General features: G+C 43.2%; 1 protein-coding gene across 1 annotated transcript in view; it reads left to right on the top strand.

The window, feature by feature from the left end:
- Positions 1-17,083, top strand: part of LOC124604114 (structural maintenance of chromosomes protein 3) — a 210,055-nt gene that overhangs the window by 15,205 nt on the left and 177,767 nt on the right. Inside the window, exon 3 of the mRNA XM_047136451.1 lies at positions 11,889-11,927. Within this exon, the coding sequence (XP_046992407.1) occupies positions 11,889-11,927 (39 nt within the window). The remainder of the gene's footprint in view (positions 1-11,888; positions 11,928-17,083) is intronic.

Genomic DNA, 17,083 nt, shown 5'->3' with positions numbered 1-17,083 from the left:
GTCTGTGTGGTTGTCTTTGTGAATGTGTGTACTTTTGATAGAAAAAGACCTAATGTGAATGCTGTTTTCTGTTGCGTATTTCTTTGCTCCATGCATTGACCTGCTCCAGTTGAGTGGTTGCTTTTATCTTATTTTAAGTATGTCTCCATCCAGGAATTTCTGTTATAGGTAGGTGGAGTGATAAATAAAATATTGTTTCGGTTTCTGTGGATGATCACATGCTTGCTTTACATTAGATGGGAATTTGTTGAAGTCCTTTGCACAAGAATACAGAAGTCTGCTATGAATCTTACACATGGACACAAAGTACACTCATGCTCATAAATTAAGGATAATGCTGATACATGGTGAAACAATGATCTGGTGGGTGGTTTGCAGGTTTAAATCACCCCGGGGTATGACCGCTCTGTGCATTTGACCTGCGGTCGTTGCACTGTGGTGCTGGAAGCAGTCCACATACGCAAAGGTGTGTTTGTACATGTCAGAGTACAGTGCAGCTAGTAAGTGTGCAGACGTTTTCAGTCAAGCTAATGGTGACAGTGTGTTGAAAATGGTTCAAAGAACACATATTGATGATGTTATGAGGGGTAGAATACTAGGGCGACTGGAGCATGGTCAAACACAGCAGGTCATAGCACAGGCCCTCCGTGTGCCACAAAGTGTGATCTCAAGATTATGGCAATGATTCCAGCTGACAGGAAACGTGTCCAGGTGCTACAGTACAGGACGTCCACAGTGTACAACACTACAAGAAGAATGATATCTCATCATCAGTGCCCGCAGATAGTCACAGAGTACTCCAGGTAGCAGTAATCGGGACCTTACTGCAGCCACTGGAACAGTTGTCTCCAGACACACAGTCTACAGGCGACTGAGCAGACTTGGTTTATTCGCCCAGAGACCTGCAAGGTGCATTCCCCTGACCCCTGGTCACAAGAGAGCCCGTAAAGCTTGGTGTCAAGAACACAGTACATGGTCATTGGAACAGTGGTCCCAGGTTATGTTCATGGACAAGTCCAGGTATAGTCTGAACAGTGATTTTCATTGGGTTTTCATCTGGCGTGAACCAGGAACCAGATACCAAACCCTTAATGTCCTTGAAAGGGACCTGTACGGAGGTCGTGGTTTGATCGTGTGGGGTGGGATTATAATTGGTGCACATACACCTCTGCATGTCTTTGACAGAGGAACTGTAACAGATCAGGTGCATCGGGACGTCATTTTGCACCAGTATGTCTGCCTTTTCAGGGGTCAGTAGGTCCCACCTTCCTCCTGATGGATGATAACGCACGGCCCCACCAAGCTGCCATCGTGGAGGAGTACCTTGAAACAGAAGATATCAGGTGAATGAAGTGGCCTGCCTGTTCTCCAGACCTAAACCCCTCCGAGCAAGTCTGGGATGCTCTTGGTCGGCTTATCGCTGCATGTCTTCAAACCTTTAGGACACTTCAGGAGCTCCGACAGGCACTGGTGCAAGAATGGGAGGCTATACCCCAGCAGCTGCTCGACCACCTGATCCAGAGTATGCCAACCCACTGTGCGGCCTGTGTACGTGTGCATGGTGATCATATCCCGTATTGATGTCGGGGTACGTGTGCAGGAAACAGTGGCGTTTTGTAGCACATGTGTTCAGGACGGTTTTCTCAACTTATCAGCAATACCGTGGACTTACAGATATGTGTCATGTGTGTTCCCTATGTGCTTATGCTATTAGTGCCAGTTTTGTGTAGTGCCACGTTGTGTGGCACCACATTCTGCAATTATCCTTAATTTATGAGCATGAGTGTATGTATGGAAATTATTTCCATATAGATGTTGGAAGAGGCCTGTGTATGACATCACTTTATCTACTTCACACCATATTCTTATTGTTTACTTTTGCTGAATGAGAGCTTTTTTCTGCATTTTTCCTGAAGATAGTTAAACACCTAGCCTGCTGAACAATCCCCGTTGGCTATCTGATGGCTTCCAGGGGTAACAAAAATTTTATTTTCAATATTTCAGGTAATGAAGGCGAAATTTAAAAATTTGAAATGCTGCCATAATCTACTCATTAAGAGGTATAGCCTTATATTAAGGGTTTTACACAGTAAGACAACAGTTAAGGTTAAAAACTGTGTTCATATCTTGTGGCAGCATAGCTTGGCATGCAAATTATCTTTGCCCAGATTATATTCATCCAGTATTTGAGAATGAAAACACTTGGTGACTTCCAACAAACATTGCACATAATGTCAAATCCTTGCAAAACTTTTTCTCACTGACACACCTCCCACGAAATGATAAAAGGGAAACCTTTTATCCCTTACTACATATTTGCTGTTTGCACAGTACATCAACGTCAGGTATGACATTTTAATTTACCACTTAATATATTCACAACACATTTCACAAATTTTCTTTGTGTGTCCCACCGAATGTGCCAGTAAAATGATAGTGTGGCGCATAAACAGTCCAGTCACATAAATGTGACTACCTGTCAGAAGCCTGAACAATTATCTTTTGCAGTGCGTACAGCTGCAAGATGTGCAGGAAAACAGCCAGTTGGTTCTGGAAGGTACTGACATGGATATGGAGTCATGGTGACTCCAGTGCTGCATTGAACAGTGCTAGGGTTCTCGTTTGGGGATCCATGCTCCTTATAGCTTGTTGTAGCCACCGCTGCCAAATGTAGATGTTGGCGTGTGGTAGAGGAATGTAGGACGTGGATGGAAACTGTCAGAATGCGCCGTATTAAAACTCGGCCATGATCTTCAAGTGTGTTATTATTCCCAGCTATAGTGCCACGTTCCTCTCTGTGTACGTCACAGGGTCTCGCAATGCCGAGGACTCCACTTTGATGTCTGCAAAATAGCTTGGCGCCGAAGGGCAACCTCAGCGACCTGTGCAACGTGCTGCGGCATGCTGGCTGTGTACAGCCGCGGAGTTTTGACAACGTCAGGGTCGGCAGCCGAATCAGCGGCCTTCATCCCTGTTGCCTCAGTGCCACTTGCTGGAAGCCGCAGGACGGCCCGCTGCGTCCTTCTGTGGCGTCATGGTTAAGATTGCTGCAACAACAAGCGCCTGCAAGCCATCAGCTAAATTTGTGGCCCTTGCCTCGGGATGCCTCTCGTTTGTGTTGGGAGCCAACAAGACTGTCCGCGGTAGCGGGCTGTCAAGTGGCCCAACACTGGCTGGCGACGGACCCCGCGTTGGCCTCAGAGGGTCGAACCAGCAACCCACTGTGGACTGGAACGCTGGCACCCCATCTGCTGCTGATGTAGCCGGTGGTGTGACATGCCCCACCGTCCAGGAGAACTGCCACACTTGAATCCCCCTCGTTAGAAAACCAGCACCTATTTATATGCGGCTGTGCACCTCTGTTTTGTTAATGCACCGCTCCAAGTCACGTACTCATTGCACCTAGATGGTGCCAGTGGGCCCCTTCTGCCTGTAACTTGCACCATGCAAATCGCTGCATTTACTCTTTTCAGCAGTTCGACATCCCTGTGGCCTCCATTCTACTTCGCAACTGCTGGTCAGCGTAACTTACTGTCAACAGGCCCGCGCCTGGTTGTGACTTGTGCGCTCGGAAACATTGCACCAAATCTAACTTTCCTACCTTAAACGGTAGTGCCACTACATTATTCCCCCCTTCAGAAAGACCCGGTCCCCTTTCCGATCTCTAACTACTCTTAAACTTGTTTGGGTTGGCACGTACTTATGACATATTTACTACTACCATTAGAAAACGTAGATGTGGTCTGGTCCTCTTAAACACATGACATGAGACAAAATGTAAAAATTCCTTACTGGATGATCACTCCACTTAATGCTCGATCAATCCCTTGCCTAGCCGTCTTACGCCCTCAGTATCCAGTCCACTGGGATTTGGACTACCGTCGGTTCCCTCTTGAAATTGGCTCTCCGCCTGTTCAGAATGAAAACAACGCACAACAAAGTTAAGGCTGTGATGGCACTTGGAATAGAGGTGCTCAAAACGATCATTACTTGTCATTGCCTTTCCCTATATTGAGCGACATGCTGCACAAGCTGTTCGTCTGATATGTGCCCCTCTTGCTCTGAAATGAACTGGTTTACGAATCTCAACAGACGTGACTCCAGAGTTTGATTTAACAAGGTCAGATTCTGCCTTGGCACAAACTCTAAAGTTGCTTCTGGCCAGTACAGCTGTGGCTGTGTAACATTCAATTGTGCAACTCCTGAAATTGACGCTGGCAGACGGAAGGTGTCTCGTACTATGTTACACGCAGTTCCATTGATTAAAATTCCACTCCCCTTGAGCTCTATATGTTTTGCTTCTACAAAACAACTTCTGTTTAAAACAACTCGCGACTACTATCAGATTTTCATAGGTGGAGAAGATCCGATGCATCCCGACACATTGCAAGCTCAATTTTGGCTCCCGATGTCCCTTGAACAGTCTATTTCTTTCCTCCTGGCTAAAAATAACTGCACCGTGCACGTGTCCGGAATGGTGCTTACCACTCTGGCTGGACACACCATTATCTTCCCTCTATGGCAGCTCCGTAATTCCTCCCTAGTCATCTTGGCATACCGGCTGTTAACTGCCAAGATCAGCAATACGTCCTCAGTTTTTTACTTCCACCAACTTTCTCAACGCTCCCCTTTTCAGTGACCTGAGGACAGTGATCACCATCACCCTTCCTCCCTCTTCAAAAAGTCTGCTGTCCTCAGCAGGCTCACAGTACTCGAAAACAAATACAACATATGAAAATACAATGCGTAATTAATCTACGCAAACCCAATGATACATAACAAGAAAACAAAAACCTACAAATACTCTACTACTTTCTGGATCTCAAAGCATACAGTACATCATGCTGTACTCTATCATCGTGGTTTTCCCTGCACTTAACACCTCTCTCCACTCTCTCTGTTTTCCTCTTCCCTTCCTGTGACATGCCTGGAATCACATCCGGACAACCTTTAAATGATCGCAGCCGCCCAATGTGTACTATCTTTGTTCTAGTTGGCAGCTGAAGCTTAACATTAATGGGGGATGTGGTTTCAACTACTTGGTATTGGCCATTGATACCTCGTGACAAGCTTCTCCGTTTTCCCTTTTGCCGTATAAGGGCTGGATAGCATTACCCATTGCCCCACTCTGTACTGCGATAAACTTCCTTTCCGCTTCACTGTGTCTTCCTGCCTTTCCAAAGCCTTCATATTCACCTTTTGTACCCATTTCCAAACATCCTGAATTGTCCTCAAGAATTGATGTACAGATACATCAGTCCTTCCTTTCTGTCACTTTACTAAATCAAACGGTGACGGCATTTTTTGCCCGCCCCAAACAGAGACAAACCGGTATTGGTATGGACTTTTGCATTGTATGCGCATACAATATGCTTCAAATACTTGTTCCACTGAAGGTGATAAGAATCCACATAAAAAATCAGCATCTTCCCGATTGTTCTGTGTACCGATTCTGTCCTTCCGTTCGCATGTGGATGCAATGTGCTCATCCTCAACTTCTTTACGTTCAACAATTTACACAGTTCATAAAATCTGACATGAAGTTGGTAACGCTTGCGCGACCATTGCTGCCTGTTGATTTGGTGTAGCCACCATCTCCGCATACCTCAAAAAATGGTCTATTATTGTCAGAATGAATCTGTTTCCTGATGGTGTTCAACTGAAAGGTCCTAAGACATCAATTCCCAACAGAAAATGGACATGTCGCTTCCGGCAATCATTGTAGCTGTATCCCTTTCCGTCTCAGATCTGCTCTCTGCGCACATTGTATACAATTCTTGATGTACTGATCCACATCTACTTTCCTACCCCTCCACCAATACCTCTCTGCCACTCTCCTATTCATCGCTCTACTCCCACCGTGACCAGATAACACATGATCATGTGCTTCTTTTAAAACCTCATCTCAGCTTCGCTGACACTACTACCCTTGGTCTTAACTTCATTTCTCTGACAGAAGACCGTCGTACATATTAAATTTCGGCTGTGTCTGATACAATTTACAATTGTTGCCAGCGTCCTGTAGTTCTTGCCATACTGCTAGGTCATAATCTATGACTTCTACTTTTGCCACCTTTCTACGCATTGCACCTGCATTACCGTGCTTCTTCCCAGGCTTGTACGCCACCTCATAGTCGAATTAACTAAACCTGACAGCCCACCTAGCGAGTCTAGTGGACGGATCCTTCAACCCCAACAACCACTTCAATGCAGCATGATTTGTCACTACCCAAAATCTTCTCCCATATCAGTAACATTTAAAATATGTGATTCCATGGTTTACACCAAGCATCTCCCTCTCTGTTGTTGAGAAACTCCTCTCTGCTGCATTTGTTGATTGCCTAGACTCATTGGCTACAGGATGTTCTTTCCCATCAATTTCCTGACTAAGGACACACCCTAATGCTTGATTCGATACATTTCATGCTAGAATAAATTCCTTTTCAAAATCTGGGAACACAAGAACCGGACTTAATGTTAACACTTCTTTCAGTTTGTCAAATGCTTTCTGACACTCTTCAGTCCAATCAAATTTCACACTCTTCCATAAAAATCGTGTCAATGGCTGCGCTAAATCTGCAAAACCCTTCACGAAATTTCGACAGAAATTGCAAATTCCGACAAATTATTGCACTTGACTGTTTTCGGCTCCCGAAAATCCCTTACAGCCTGTACCAACCTCGGATCTGTTCGCAGTTCGTCCTTATTAATGATATGATCTAAATATTCCACTTCTTCTAATGCAAAATAACACTTCTCCAGGCAAATGAGCTGCTCTTAACTTCATAAAGACTTCCCTTAACCGCTTTCTATGCTGCTCCATACTACTTAAAAACACTGTAATGTCAACCAAATAGACAATACACTGCCTGGTTTCAAACCCCTTAACACACTGTCTAGCAACCTCTGAAACATTGCCAGAGCATATTTCAAACCGAATGGCATTCTGGTGTACTGGTAATGACCTCCAGGAGTAGAGAAAGCAGTTTTTGGACAATCCTCTGGAGCCACCTCTAACTGATGATAACCACTTGTCAGATCCAGCGTAGAAAAGTACTGGCACTGACCTAAGTGATCCAAAGTCTCCGATATGTTTGGAATGGGGTATGCGTCCGTTACTGTCTTATTGTTGAGGTATTGGTAGTCACAACAGAACCTGCGTTTCTTAGTTCCATCCATAGACTTTTTAGGCACAACGACAGTGCAGGCTCCCCAACAACTATTGCTATGCTCTATAATACCGTTTGCAAGCTGCTGATCAAAGAAATCCTCCACAATCGGCTGCAAATACCTCGGTATTCTGTATGGTTTACGGTAAACAGGTGCTTCATTCCCTGTCGGTATCCTATGTTGAACTAATGGAGTTGCTGGTAATGGCCCTTGCAGAAAAAACAAATCCTTAAATTCCCATGACAATTCTTCCATATGCTCTTTTTCGCCTCTTTTCAAATGCTTAACTTTGTTACGCAATGCGGTTCTATCAGCAGTTAGTGGTTGATCACTATGGCTACCTCTCGAACACCAGTCTTCGTCGTCTGGTACATCCAAATTCGCTACTGAAACTCCTTTTCCCAAATTCGCATCTACAGCGCTAAAATTATCCTTGTTCACTGGGACTACTAGCCTGTCGTTTCCCTCATGCACGCGTACAATACTATGTTTCACAAAACAACCTAATGGGTCCAAAACTTCATTATCCTCCAATGGTTCAATAACACATACTGTACCCACAGGTAGGTTTGACTCTACATTTACCCAAAGTGGCTTCCCAGTGCCACTAGACACACACTCATGCGAATTAAGCCTTAATGCTGATGTATGTGGCTCAATTGGTTTGTTCATTACGTTGAATGCCCCTCGCCACAGCTCTGCATCGACAACAGTTTCCTGTAGCTGAAATAACATTCCACCAAGTTCCGTAGTCAATTTTGGCATGATGTGGATGCAAGAAATCTGCTCCTAGGATCATGTCATAGCCCTTGCTTACCCTTGGTACTACCTCCATCCATGCATTAAATCAGACTTTTCCTATGTGAAAGTCAACTGTTACTGACCCCAAAGGTGTGACCTCCTTATCCCCCACTCCGTGCAGCCTATAACGTGGTGGTTCTAACTTCTTCGTCCCATTAAACTCTTAGTAGCCACTGACACTAGCGCCCCTGTGTCCAACAAAATCTTAAACTTTTTAGTTCCTATGGATCCTACCACTGAACATGCCACCTCTGCATACATATTTGTAGCATTGAAATTAGTCGGGAGCTCCCTTAGGTGGGTCTTGGGCCCCTTCTGCCATTTAACGATTGTCCATCTCTAATAACTCCGCTTCTCTATCCTCTATGCTGCTGATTTCCACTCCTTCCTCTATTCTTCGGTGACTGGGTACATTGCTTCTGCACATGTCCCGTATGACCACACTCATAATATTTTATACCCGCTGTAAACGCTGTTTGTCGATCACGTACCTCCGTTGCAACGACTATTTCCTCACATTGGATTGCTAGCTGAATGGCCGAATACAACTCTTTCGGAGTCCCTTCACGCACTTTCTGCGCCATATGCACCGGTAACCCCCTCAAAAATACATCACGTGCCCTTTGCTCGGCCTCCTGCAGCAGAATACCATTTGCTTCATTGCTCTGACCTAACTCGTAAGTATACTTGTTAATTTCTCTGTTGTCTCCCCATCTCTTCGTCATTGTACTCAACCTCTCCCTAAAGTACTGAGCGCTTGTACCTCTGTAAAAGCCCCTCCGTCAACTGCTTAAACTGTCCTGCCTTCCTTAAGGCCCGAGAACACCTTACATGTGTCTTCGCTTCACCCGTTAATCTAATCTTCGCTACATGTAACAACTGTTCATCAGACCAACCATTCATCACAGCTGAAGTTTCCAAGTCCTCCAAATCTTCAGATGCTTTGCCAGAAAATGGAATAATCAGACTTGTGGCAGCTGGCTCAGTCTCCTGGTGCAGCTCCCTAGGCAACGACGACTGATGAGATGCGCTTTCCCGCTCGCTCCTAGGTGTTAATTCACTTCTCAACTGCGCATTGTCCGCTGTCAATTGTGCTACCTTTTCCAACAAAATCCATACCGCTTCTGATTCCTACACACCTTGTGTCCCTGACTCTGCCATTGTGTTGTTTCCGTTCCCAGTTAGTCCCATTTCAACCACATTTTGTGACTGTAATGCAGGTGGTGGGCTCGAACGTCGTACTGTGCAGATGATGCTTGCTATTCTGACACCAAATATAGCCGTCACTGCCAAATGTAGATGTTGGCATGTGGTGAAGAAATGTAGGTTGTGGATGGAAACTGTCAGGGTGCACCATATTAAAATTCGGCCGTGATCTTCAAGTGTTTTATTATTCCCAGCTAAAGTGCCACGTTCCTCACTGTACATGTCACAGGGTCCTGCAGTGCCGAAGACGCCACTTCGCTGTCTGCAAAAACAGCTTGGCGCCGAAGGGCTACCTCATCGACCCATGCAACATACTGTGATGTACCAACCGTGTACAAATGCAGAGTTTTGACAGTGTCCCTGTTGCTTCAGCGCTGCTCACTGGAAGCCACAGGGCGGATTGCTGCCTGCTTCTTTGGTGCTGTGGTTAAGATCGCGGCTACAAGAATTGCCTGCGAGCCGACAGCTAAATCCATGGCCCTCGCCTCAGGATGCCTCTGGCATGTGTTAACTTACTGTCAACAGGCCCGCACCTGGCTGTGACTTGTGCGCTCAGGAATCTAACTTTCCTATCTTAAATGGTGGTGCCGCTACACTGCGTTGAACAGTGCTAGGTTTCTCATTTGAGGATCCATGCTGCTTACAGCCTGTTGAGGTGGTCCACAGATTCTCGATTGGGTTTAAGTCTGGGAAGTTTGGTGACCATGGGAGTATGGTAATATCGTCCTGGTGCTCTTCGAATCATGCATGTACGCTGTGGGCTGTGTGGCACGTTGCATTGTCCTGCTGGTAGATGTAGTCATGCCAGGAAAAACAAACTGTGTGTAGGGGTGGACATGGTCTCCAAGGATAGATGCATACATCTGTTGATCCATTGTGAATTCCAGAATGACAAGGTAGGGAATGTCACGAAATCATTTCCCAGACCATAATGCTCCCTCCTTTGGATTGGACCCTTCTGATGAATGTTGCAGCATGTTTGCTTTCAGGCAATTGAGCCGTACATGCCCATGGCCATCTGTCTGATGCAGCAAAACATGTGATTCATCGTAAAAGATCGCCTGTTGCCACTCAGTGGGTGTCCCATTGCAGTATTTTATTCTATGTCACTTTCCAGAGAGGAAGGGAAAAAATGAAAATATTGGATGGAGTCAAATGATTTTGTACTTAGAAGCAAATTTCTTATTTCCATTGTTATGGATCGCACTAAAACGATAGGTAGTTTTGACTGATTATGGGGAACTATGAAATCAGCACACGTTTTAATACTCTGCAAAAAAACACTATCATGCTTAAAAAACTAAGCCCATTTTCCTCCTCTCACATTGACACTATTGCCGAGGCTCTCTGACTCATTAGAATAGTACCCCAGCTCAGTATGTAAAGGGGAAATCCTGCCATACCTTAGGTGTAGATGAGAAGGGGAAAATGGGCTGAAGGTTTAAATTGAAATTGGTATTAGGGAGGGCACTGAACTTACTTAGTCCATGCAGGTGTGGTTACCCATCACACTACAGTGATGTAATGGCTAGCACATCTCCTAGTTAGCAGGAGACCCATGTTCAAGTCCCAGTTGTGTCACAAATTGTAATTCATTGCTTCAATTTCTATCATTATCAAAAATCTGTTGGTTGTGTAAAACCTCTGCCACATTAAATCTAATAAATCTGTATTTGCTTGTTATTAGTAAGTGTAGTGTTTGTTGCCATAATGAGGACACAGTCATTGAAATTGATACCCAAATTAATTTCAGATAGTTTCTATTTTTGCAACTGCTGTTATCTAGAAACACAGTTTCATTTGCCTCACTGTTCTTATTTGTCCTTTTAATAATGCTGTAGATAGTGTTTGATGTATTCTGAGAGTGCTTTAATGTTAGTTCACAATATGTGTGTTCTGCTTTTGTGATAGTGTAGATGATTCTTTTAAATGTTGTAGTAATGGAGTTTTCACTCACGGTGACAGTTTATATAGGCACAAAGTACTGTAATGCACCATGTTATCCATTCATTTTTCCTGCTTCTCATGCTGCAGCATATGGGCTTCATCTTCTTCATCACCGTCTTTCTTTCCCATAAAATGTAATTGGAATAATGGACAGTTAGTATCTTGTGTCTTAACTCTGTGTGTAGTGCCTTGCAAGGTACACATGTAGAAAACATAGTGAACAGTCTGTGTAAACATTAGCATAACTACTGCAGCTGTGTCACAGGTTGTTTTTGTGCTTATAATTTGGAAAAACAGTGATCATACTCTTATTTTGGTTGTTTCAGTTGAGATTTGCTATGTTTGTTATAAATTAGTGATGCAGATGCTGTAACGTGTATTTTGATAAGATCGCCATTGAGTGGTATGTTATTCCTTTTAAAGCTAAATTGTTGTGTCACTTTATGACATTTCAGTGTAATCACAAACCCAAACATTCTTTATTGTAAGCCCATTCTACTTGATCTTCCATGCGGAAGGATGTAAAGTGACATGTCTAGATGCTACAAAGAATTATTTTTGCCAGATACACCTAGATCCATTTTTTCATCCTCTTGATTACAAATAGCCAATACAATTTTAGATTGTCAGTGAAATGTAACCGTATAAGAAAAATTCTGGAGCAAGGTAGGAAGGAATATTTTCAGCAGAGGCTGTATGTATTTCATATTTTAATTTTTGTTGTGTTCAGTCAACTTTTAATACTTGTTCTTTTTTTTTTTCAGTTGGGCGGAATGGCTCAGGGAAGAGTAATTTCTTTTACGGTAAGTCAATTTCATAGCTCTTAAGTAACGGTATTTAACTTTGTATATGTTTCTTATAAGAAGTCACAAACCGGCTGGCATATATGTGATCACTAATTGGGTTTCTTTAGCTGAAGATTTTTTTTTCTTTGTTATGATCATGTTGTTGGAACAGATTTATTCGCATCTGGCAAAATAATTTAGAAGAAAAGGTTGGGAAATTAAGGATACTCAGTAATTACGTAAGAGTTGCCATTCTGTGTCTTGAGTCAAATGGTAAACTGTAGGACAGGACATACTTGCAAGAGTCATTCTTTGAAAACTTGAACAGCTGTTAGTTTGTTTACAACATCCTGAACGAATTCTCTGAAGGATGCATGGAAACAAAAAATCAAAATCCTCCCTGCATGTGGTCATTTCTAACAGTGAGACGTGGGGGGGACAAGCTCATCACACAGTAAGCACATATGGGTTTACTGGTTTGGCACAACACATCATGACAATTACTTCACAACAGCTTTGGTTACTCATGGTATCATATTGTTAAACCACCACCGTTGGCAGTGGCAGGACACGAAACAGTAGTGGTCCTGCTTAAGGACGTTGGGAACAAATAGTAGAAACATTGGAGAGGACAGTTGAGTAGTAAAAGATAAGTGAAGTCAAACCAAAGATTGAAGTATAAATGATGAAGTGAGGAGCAGTGCATAGAAACGAAAGAAGCTGGAGCAAAGGGAGCAAAAGACAATAAGCTTAAAGATATAAAAGATAACCAAATAGAGTAATTTACACTTTGAGTCCTGAGCCATAGTGCTTGAACCTCCACCAGAAGGCCTTATTGCTCTTAACGTATTTTTAATTATTACAAAGCTTAAATGGTTTCTGTTAGAGCAGTTATTGAAAAGCTCAGACTTTCTTGTTTGAAACTTTGTGTAATACTGTGTTCTTTTAATTTATTCTTTCAAGAAATTTTCGGTTATAACATTGTTTTTGGAAAGAGGAAAAATTTGGTCAAGGATATATGCACTTGCAGTGTAATTTCAATTTAACATTCTTTGATTGTACATTTTTTGTGATTCTACACCATAAATCCACAGCCCCTGTGAAAGACCCATAAGATCAGTGCTAAAATTTTTCAGATTTTATGTTTCTTCGTAGTAAGTTATTATTTGACGTCTCACTTGTTTTCATCCCGTTTCCTTCCTACTGACATTTGATGTGACTGAATGAGTTGTTGGCTCCGTGTGTGGCATGGAGTTGAGTGAATATTTTAGGCTGTTGTGGAAAGGGCAGACGTGAGAGAGGAAATGCTCACGTAATCCATGATCAGCGTTGCCAGCACAACTTGCAACACTTAGCTTCACCATGCAACAATGATGCTACTACTGCTAGATTGCAGCAGCAGTGGAAAAACAAGATAGTTGACATGAAGTGTTCCGGAACCAGCCAATACTTGACAAAGGGGACCAGCCGCCACCTTTTCTAGTGCTGCTTACAACTCAGTCTCATCTTTTTGCATGTATTTCCAATGTACTGTACGCAGCAACAATATCAATTGTCAACCTTTTAAATTTAAACACTGAGTCTTGAAGAATTGCTTGGTTATGAGGAGACATAGATTTCCAGCTAGTGAGCTTTTATTGGCTGGCAACTTGCTAAGTCATCCAACAGGCAAGACACCCACCCTACCACACTAACAAACATAAGACAAGCTTGCCTGCTGGATGTGTGAAGAGGGTGAGTGGCCCTCCAATGACGGGAGTGCAGATAGGGGTGAAAGCATTTTGTGAAGTGCTAATGATGTGCTATGGCACAGATGTCACTCGGAAATGGAACAAGGATTTTACAGTAGCACACTTTTCGTTTTCAAATCTGATACAATACAATAGCAACAACAACGTAGACTTCTCACATATATACTTTGTACCACACACTATAGATCATAAAAATTGGCAGCAGTGATAGAGGACATGAAGCGATACTGTGGTGCCCGAGTTTCTTTCAAATTTACATTTTACACAGCATACAGAAATTCACTGAGCCTACATATAATGAGCTTGTAATGTCAATTGGGGAAGTAAACCCATTTTTTCATGTTGCTATTTCTCTCATTAAGCCTAAAATAACACTTTGACAGTGGCAAGCATCTAAAGTGTGGTTTGAAAGAAAATTAACCAATAACAATGGTAGTGACAAATTTCGTCACTAAGCAGATGTCCACATTTATGCTTATGGTTTAACTACTTAGCTGCTGTGATATTTTTGTTTTAATTCACTATGTTCATTAATTTTTGCTTTTTCCTGGGTGAGACAAAGGAAAGACCTCTCAGAAACACATCTATTTTGACATATAATTTCTGGTTGTAGCATGCCAGAAAATAGCTCAATTACCTTGTAGCCAGATATCAATTTCAATTTTATAATGAGTTTTTACTTGCTATTACACACTGATTAGATTCATTACCACAAATTATTGTATAAACATGGTGTTGTACATTTAATTTCCTTCACTTATTCAGACTTTATACAATGTATTGGAGAGGATTGCGATTTTTAATCATACAGGGTGAGTCACCTAACATTACCGCTGGATATATTTCGTAAACCACATCAAATACTGAAGAATCGATTCCACGGACCGAACGTGAGGAGAGGGGCTAGTGTAATTGGTTAATACAAACCATAAAAAAATGCACGGAAGTATGATTTTTAACACAAACCTACGTTTTTTAAATGGAACCCTGTTAGTTTTGTTAGCACATCTGAACATATAAACAAATACGTAATCAGTGCCGTTTGTTGCATTGTAAAATGTTAATTACATCCGGAGATATTGTAGCCTAAAGTTGACGCTTGAGTATCACTCCTCCGCTGTTCGATCGTGTGTATCGGAGAGCACCGAATTACGTAGGGATCCAAAGGGAACAGTGATGGACCTTAGGTACAGAAGAGACTGGAACAGCACATTACATTCACATGCTAACACCTTTTCATTGGTCTTTTTCACTGACGCACATGTACATTACCATGAGGGGTAAGGTACACGTACACACGTGGTTTCCGTTTTCATTCACGGAGTGGAATAGAGTGTGTCCCGACATGTCAGGCCAATAGATGTTCAATGTGGTGGCCATCATTTGTTGCACACAATTGCAATCTCTGGCGTAATGAATGTTGTACACGCCGCAGTACATGTGGTGTAATGTCGCCGCAGGCTGCCACAATACGTTGTTTCATATCCTCAGGGGTTGTAGGCACATCACGGTACACATTCTCCTTTAACGTACCCCACAGAAAGAAGTCCATAGGTGTAAGATCAGGAGAACGGGCTGGCCAATTTATGCGTCCTCCACGTCCTATGAAACGCCCGTCGAACATCCTGTCAAGGGTCAGCCTAGTGTTAATTGCGGAATGTGCAGGTGCACCATCATGCTGATACCACATACGTCGACGTGTTTCCAGTGGGACATTTTCAAGCAACGCTGGCAGATCATTCTGTAGAAACGCGATGTATGTTGCAGCTGTTTGGGCCCCTGCAGTGAAGTGAGGACCAATGAGGTGGTCGCCAATGATTCCGCACCATACATTTACAGTCCACGGTCGCTGTCGCTCTACCTGTCTGAGCCAGTGAGGATTGTCCACGGACCAGTAATGCATGTTCCGTAGATTCACGGCCCCGTGGTTTGTGAAACCCGCTTCATCGGTAAACAGGTAGAACTGCAACGCATTCTCTGTTGAAGCCCATTGACAGAATTGCACTCAATGATTAAAGTCATCACCATGTAATTGCTGAAGTAGCGACATGAAACGGGTGAAAGTGGTGACGATGCAGTATGCACATGACACTACTTTGACTCAGTCCACCGGCTCTCGCAATGTCCTGTGTACTCGTGTGGGTTCATGGCAACAGCAGCTAACACACCAACTGCACCCGCTTCTCCTGTGACGGGCCTGTTACAGACCCGTTTGCGTGCTACGACCATACCTGTTGCATACAGTAGATGTTTTGCAATGTGCGGCACGTTGGATGCTCTCTGTCCGGGTACCGTTCTGCATACACCCTGCAGGCTTCAGCTGCATTTCGTCAACACTCGCCATAGATGAGTATCATCTCCGCCTTTTCAGAGTTCGAATACACCATGGTCACAGTTCCTACAGCACTACACTATCACAGACGTCTGGTAACACGGTGTACTACAGTTGGTGTGCGTGCGGAGACGAATGCAGAATAACAATAGCAGTAAGTGCTACATGCGGACACTGCGACAGCTAGACCAAACCACAACAGTGCACTACAGCCACACTCGTAAACACGGTCATCATCGTAAACATGTCCCTGCAGATGCTGCTCGCCGACCGTGGCCCGTGTTTGTTACAACACGCAACTGAACGTCGGGGGTTTCAAGCGTCAACTTTAGGTTACAATATCTCCGGATGTAATTAACATTTTTCAATGCAACAAACGGCACTGATTTGTTTATATGTTCAGATTTTCTAACAAAACTAATGTGGTTCCATTTAAAAATACGTAGGTTTGTGTTAAAAAACATAATTCCGTGCATTTTTGTATGGTTTGTATTAAACAATTACACTAGCCCCTCTCCTCACGTTCGGTCTGTGGAATCGGTTCGTCAGTATTTGATGTGGTTTACGAAATATATCCAGCGGTAACGTTAGGTGACTCACCCTGTATATGCCAGTCACATGTGTTTTTGTACATTAATGTTTTCCTTGATTCTGCATTTTTCTGTTTTGTGTTTTTTAAGTGAGGGACCACACAAAAACATGAAATAGGGGTTTCACAGTAATTTCCAGACGAAAACTCCCCCCCCCCCCTCCCCCACCCACTACATTAAGAACAATACACACACCAACATAACTATTACGCCCTTCTTTACCATTGAGCTCTTTCTAGGGTCTCCTGAATAGAGTGGAGTGACCAGTGATTTATACTTACATGACCATTTCCTGATCTTCTTACGCCTATCAGAAGACCATCAACAGTAGAATGCTATCAAAAGATGTACTTGTGAAAGGCAAACTTTGAATGCTTAACCACTGTGTGACGTTCACCTGCTTTATTTCTTCATTGATAGTCCTCGGTGTTGGTGTACTAAGTAATGATACTGGCTGAAAAGAGGGGGTTGGAAGTGCAATACTGACTACTGTAAATGATG

This window comes from Schistocerca americana, chromosome 1, assembly GCF_021461395.2.
Source record: "Schistocerca americana isolate TAMUIC-IGC-003095 chromosome 1, iqSchAmer2.1, whole genome shotgun sequence".
NCBI classification, from domain to species: Eukaryota; Metazoa; Arthropoda; class Insecta; order Orthoptera; family Acrididae; genus Schistocerca; species Schistocerca americana.
This window is presented reverse-complemented; position numbering and strand designations above follow the sequence as displayed.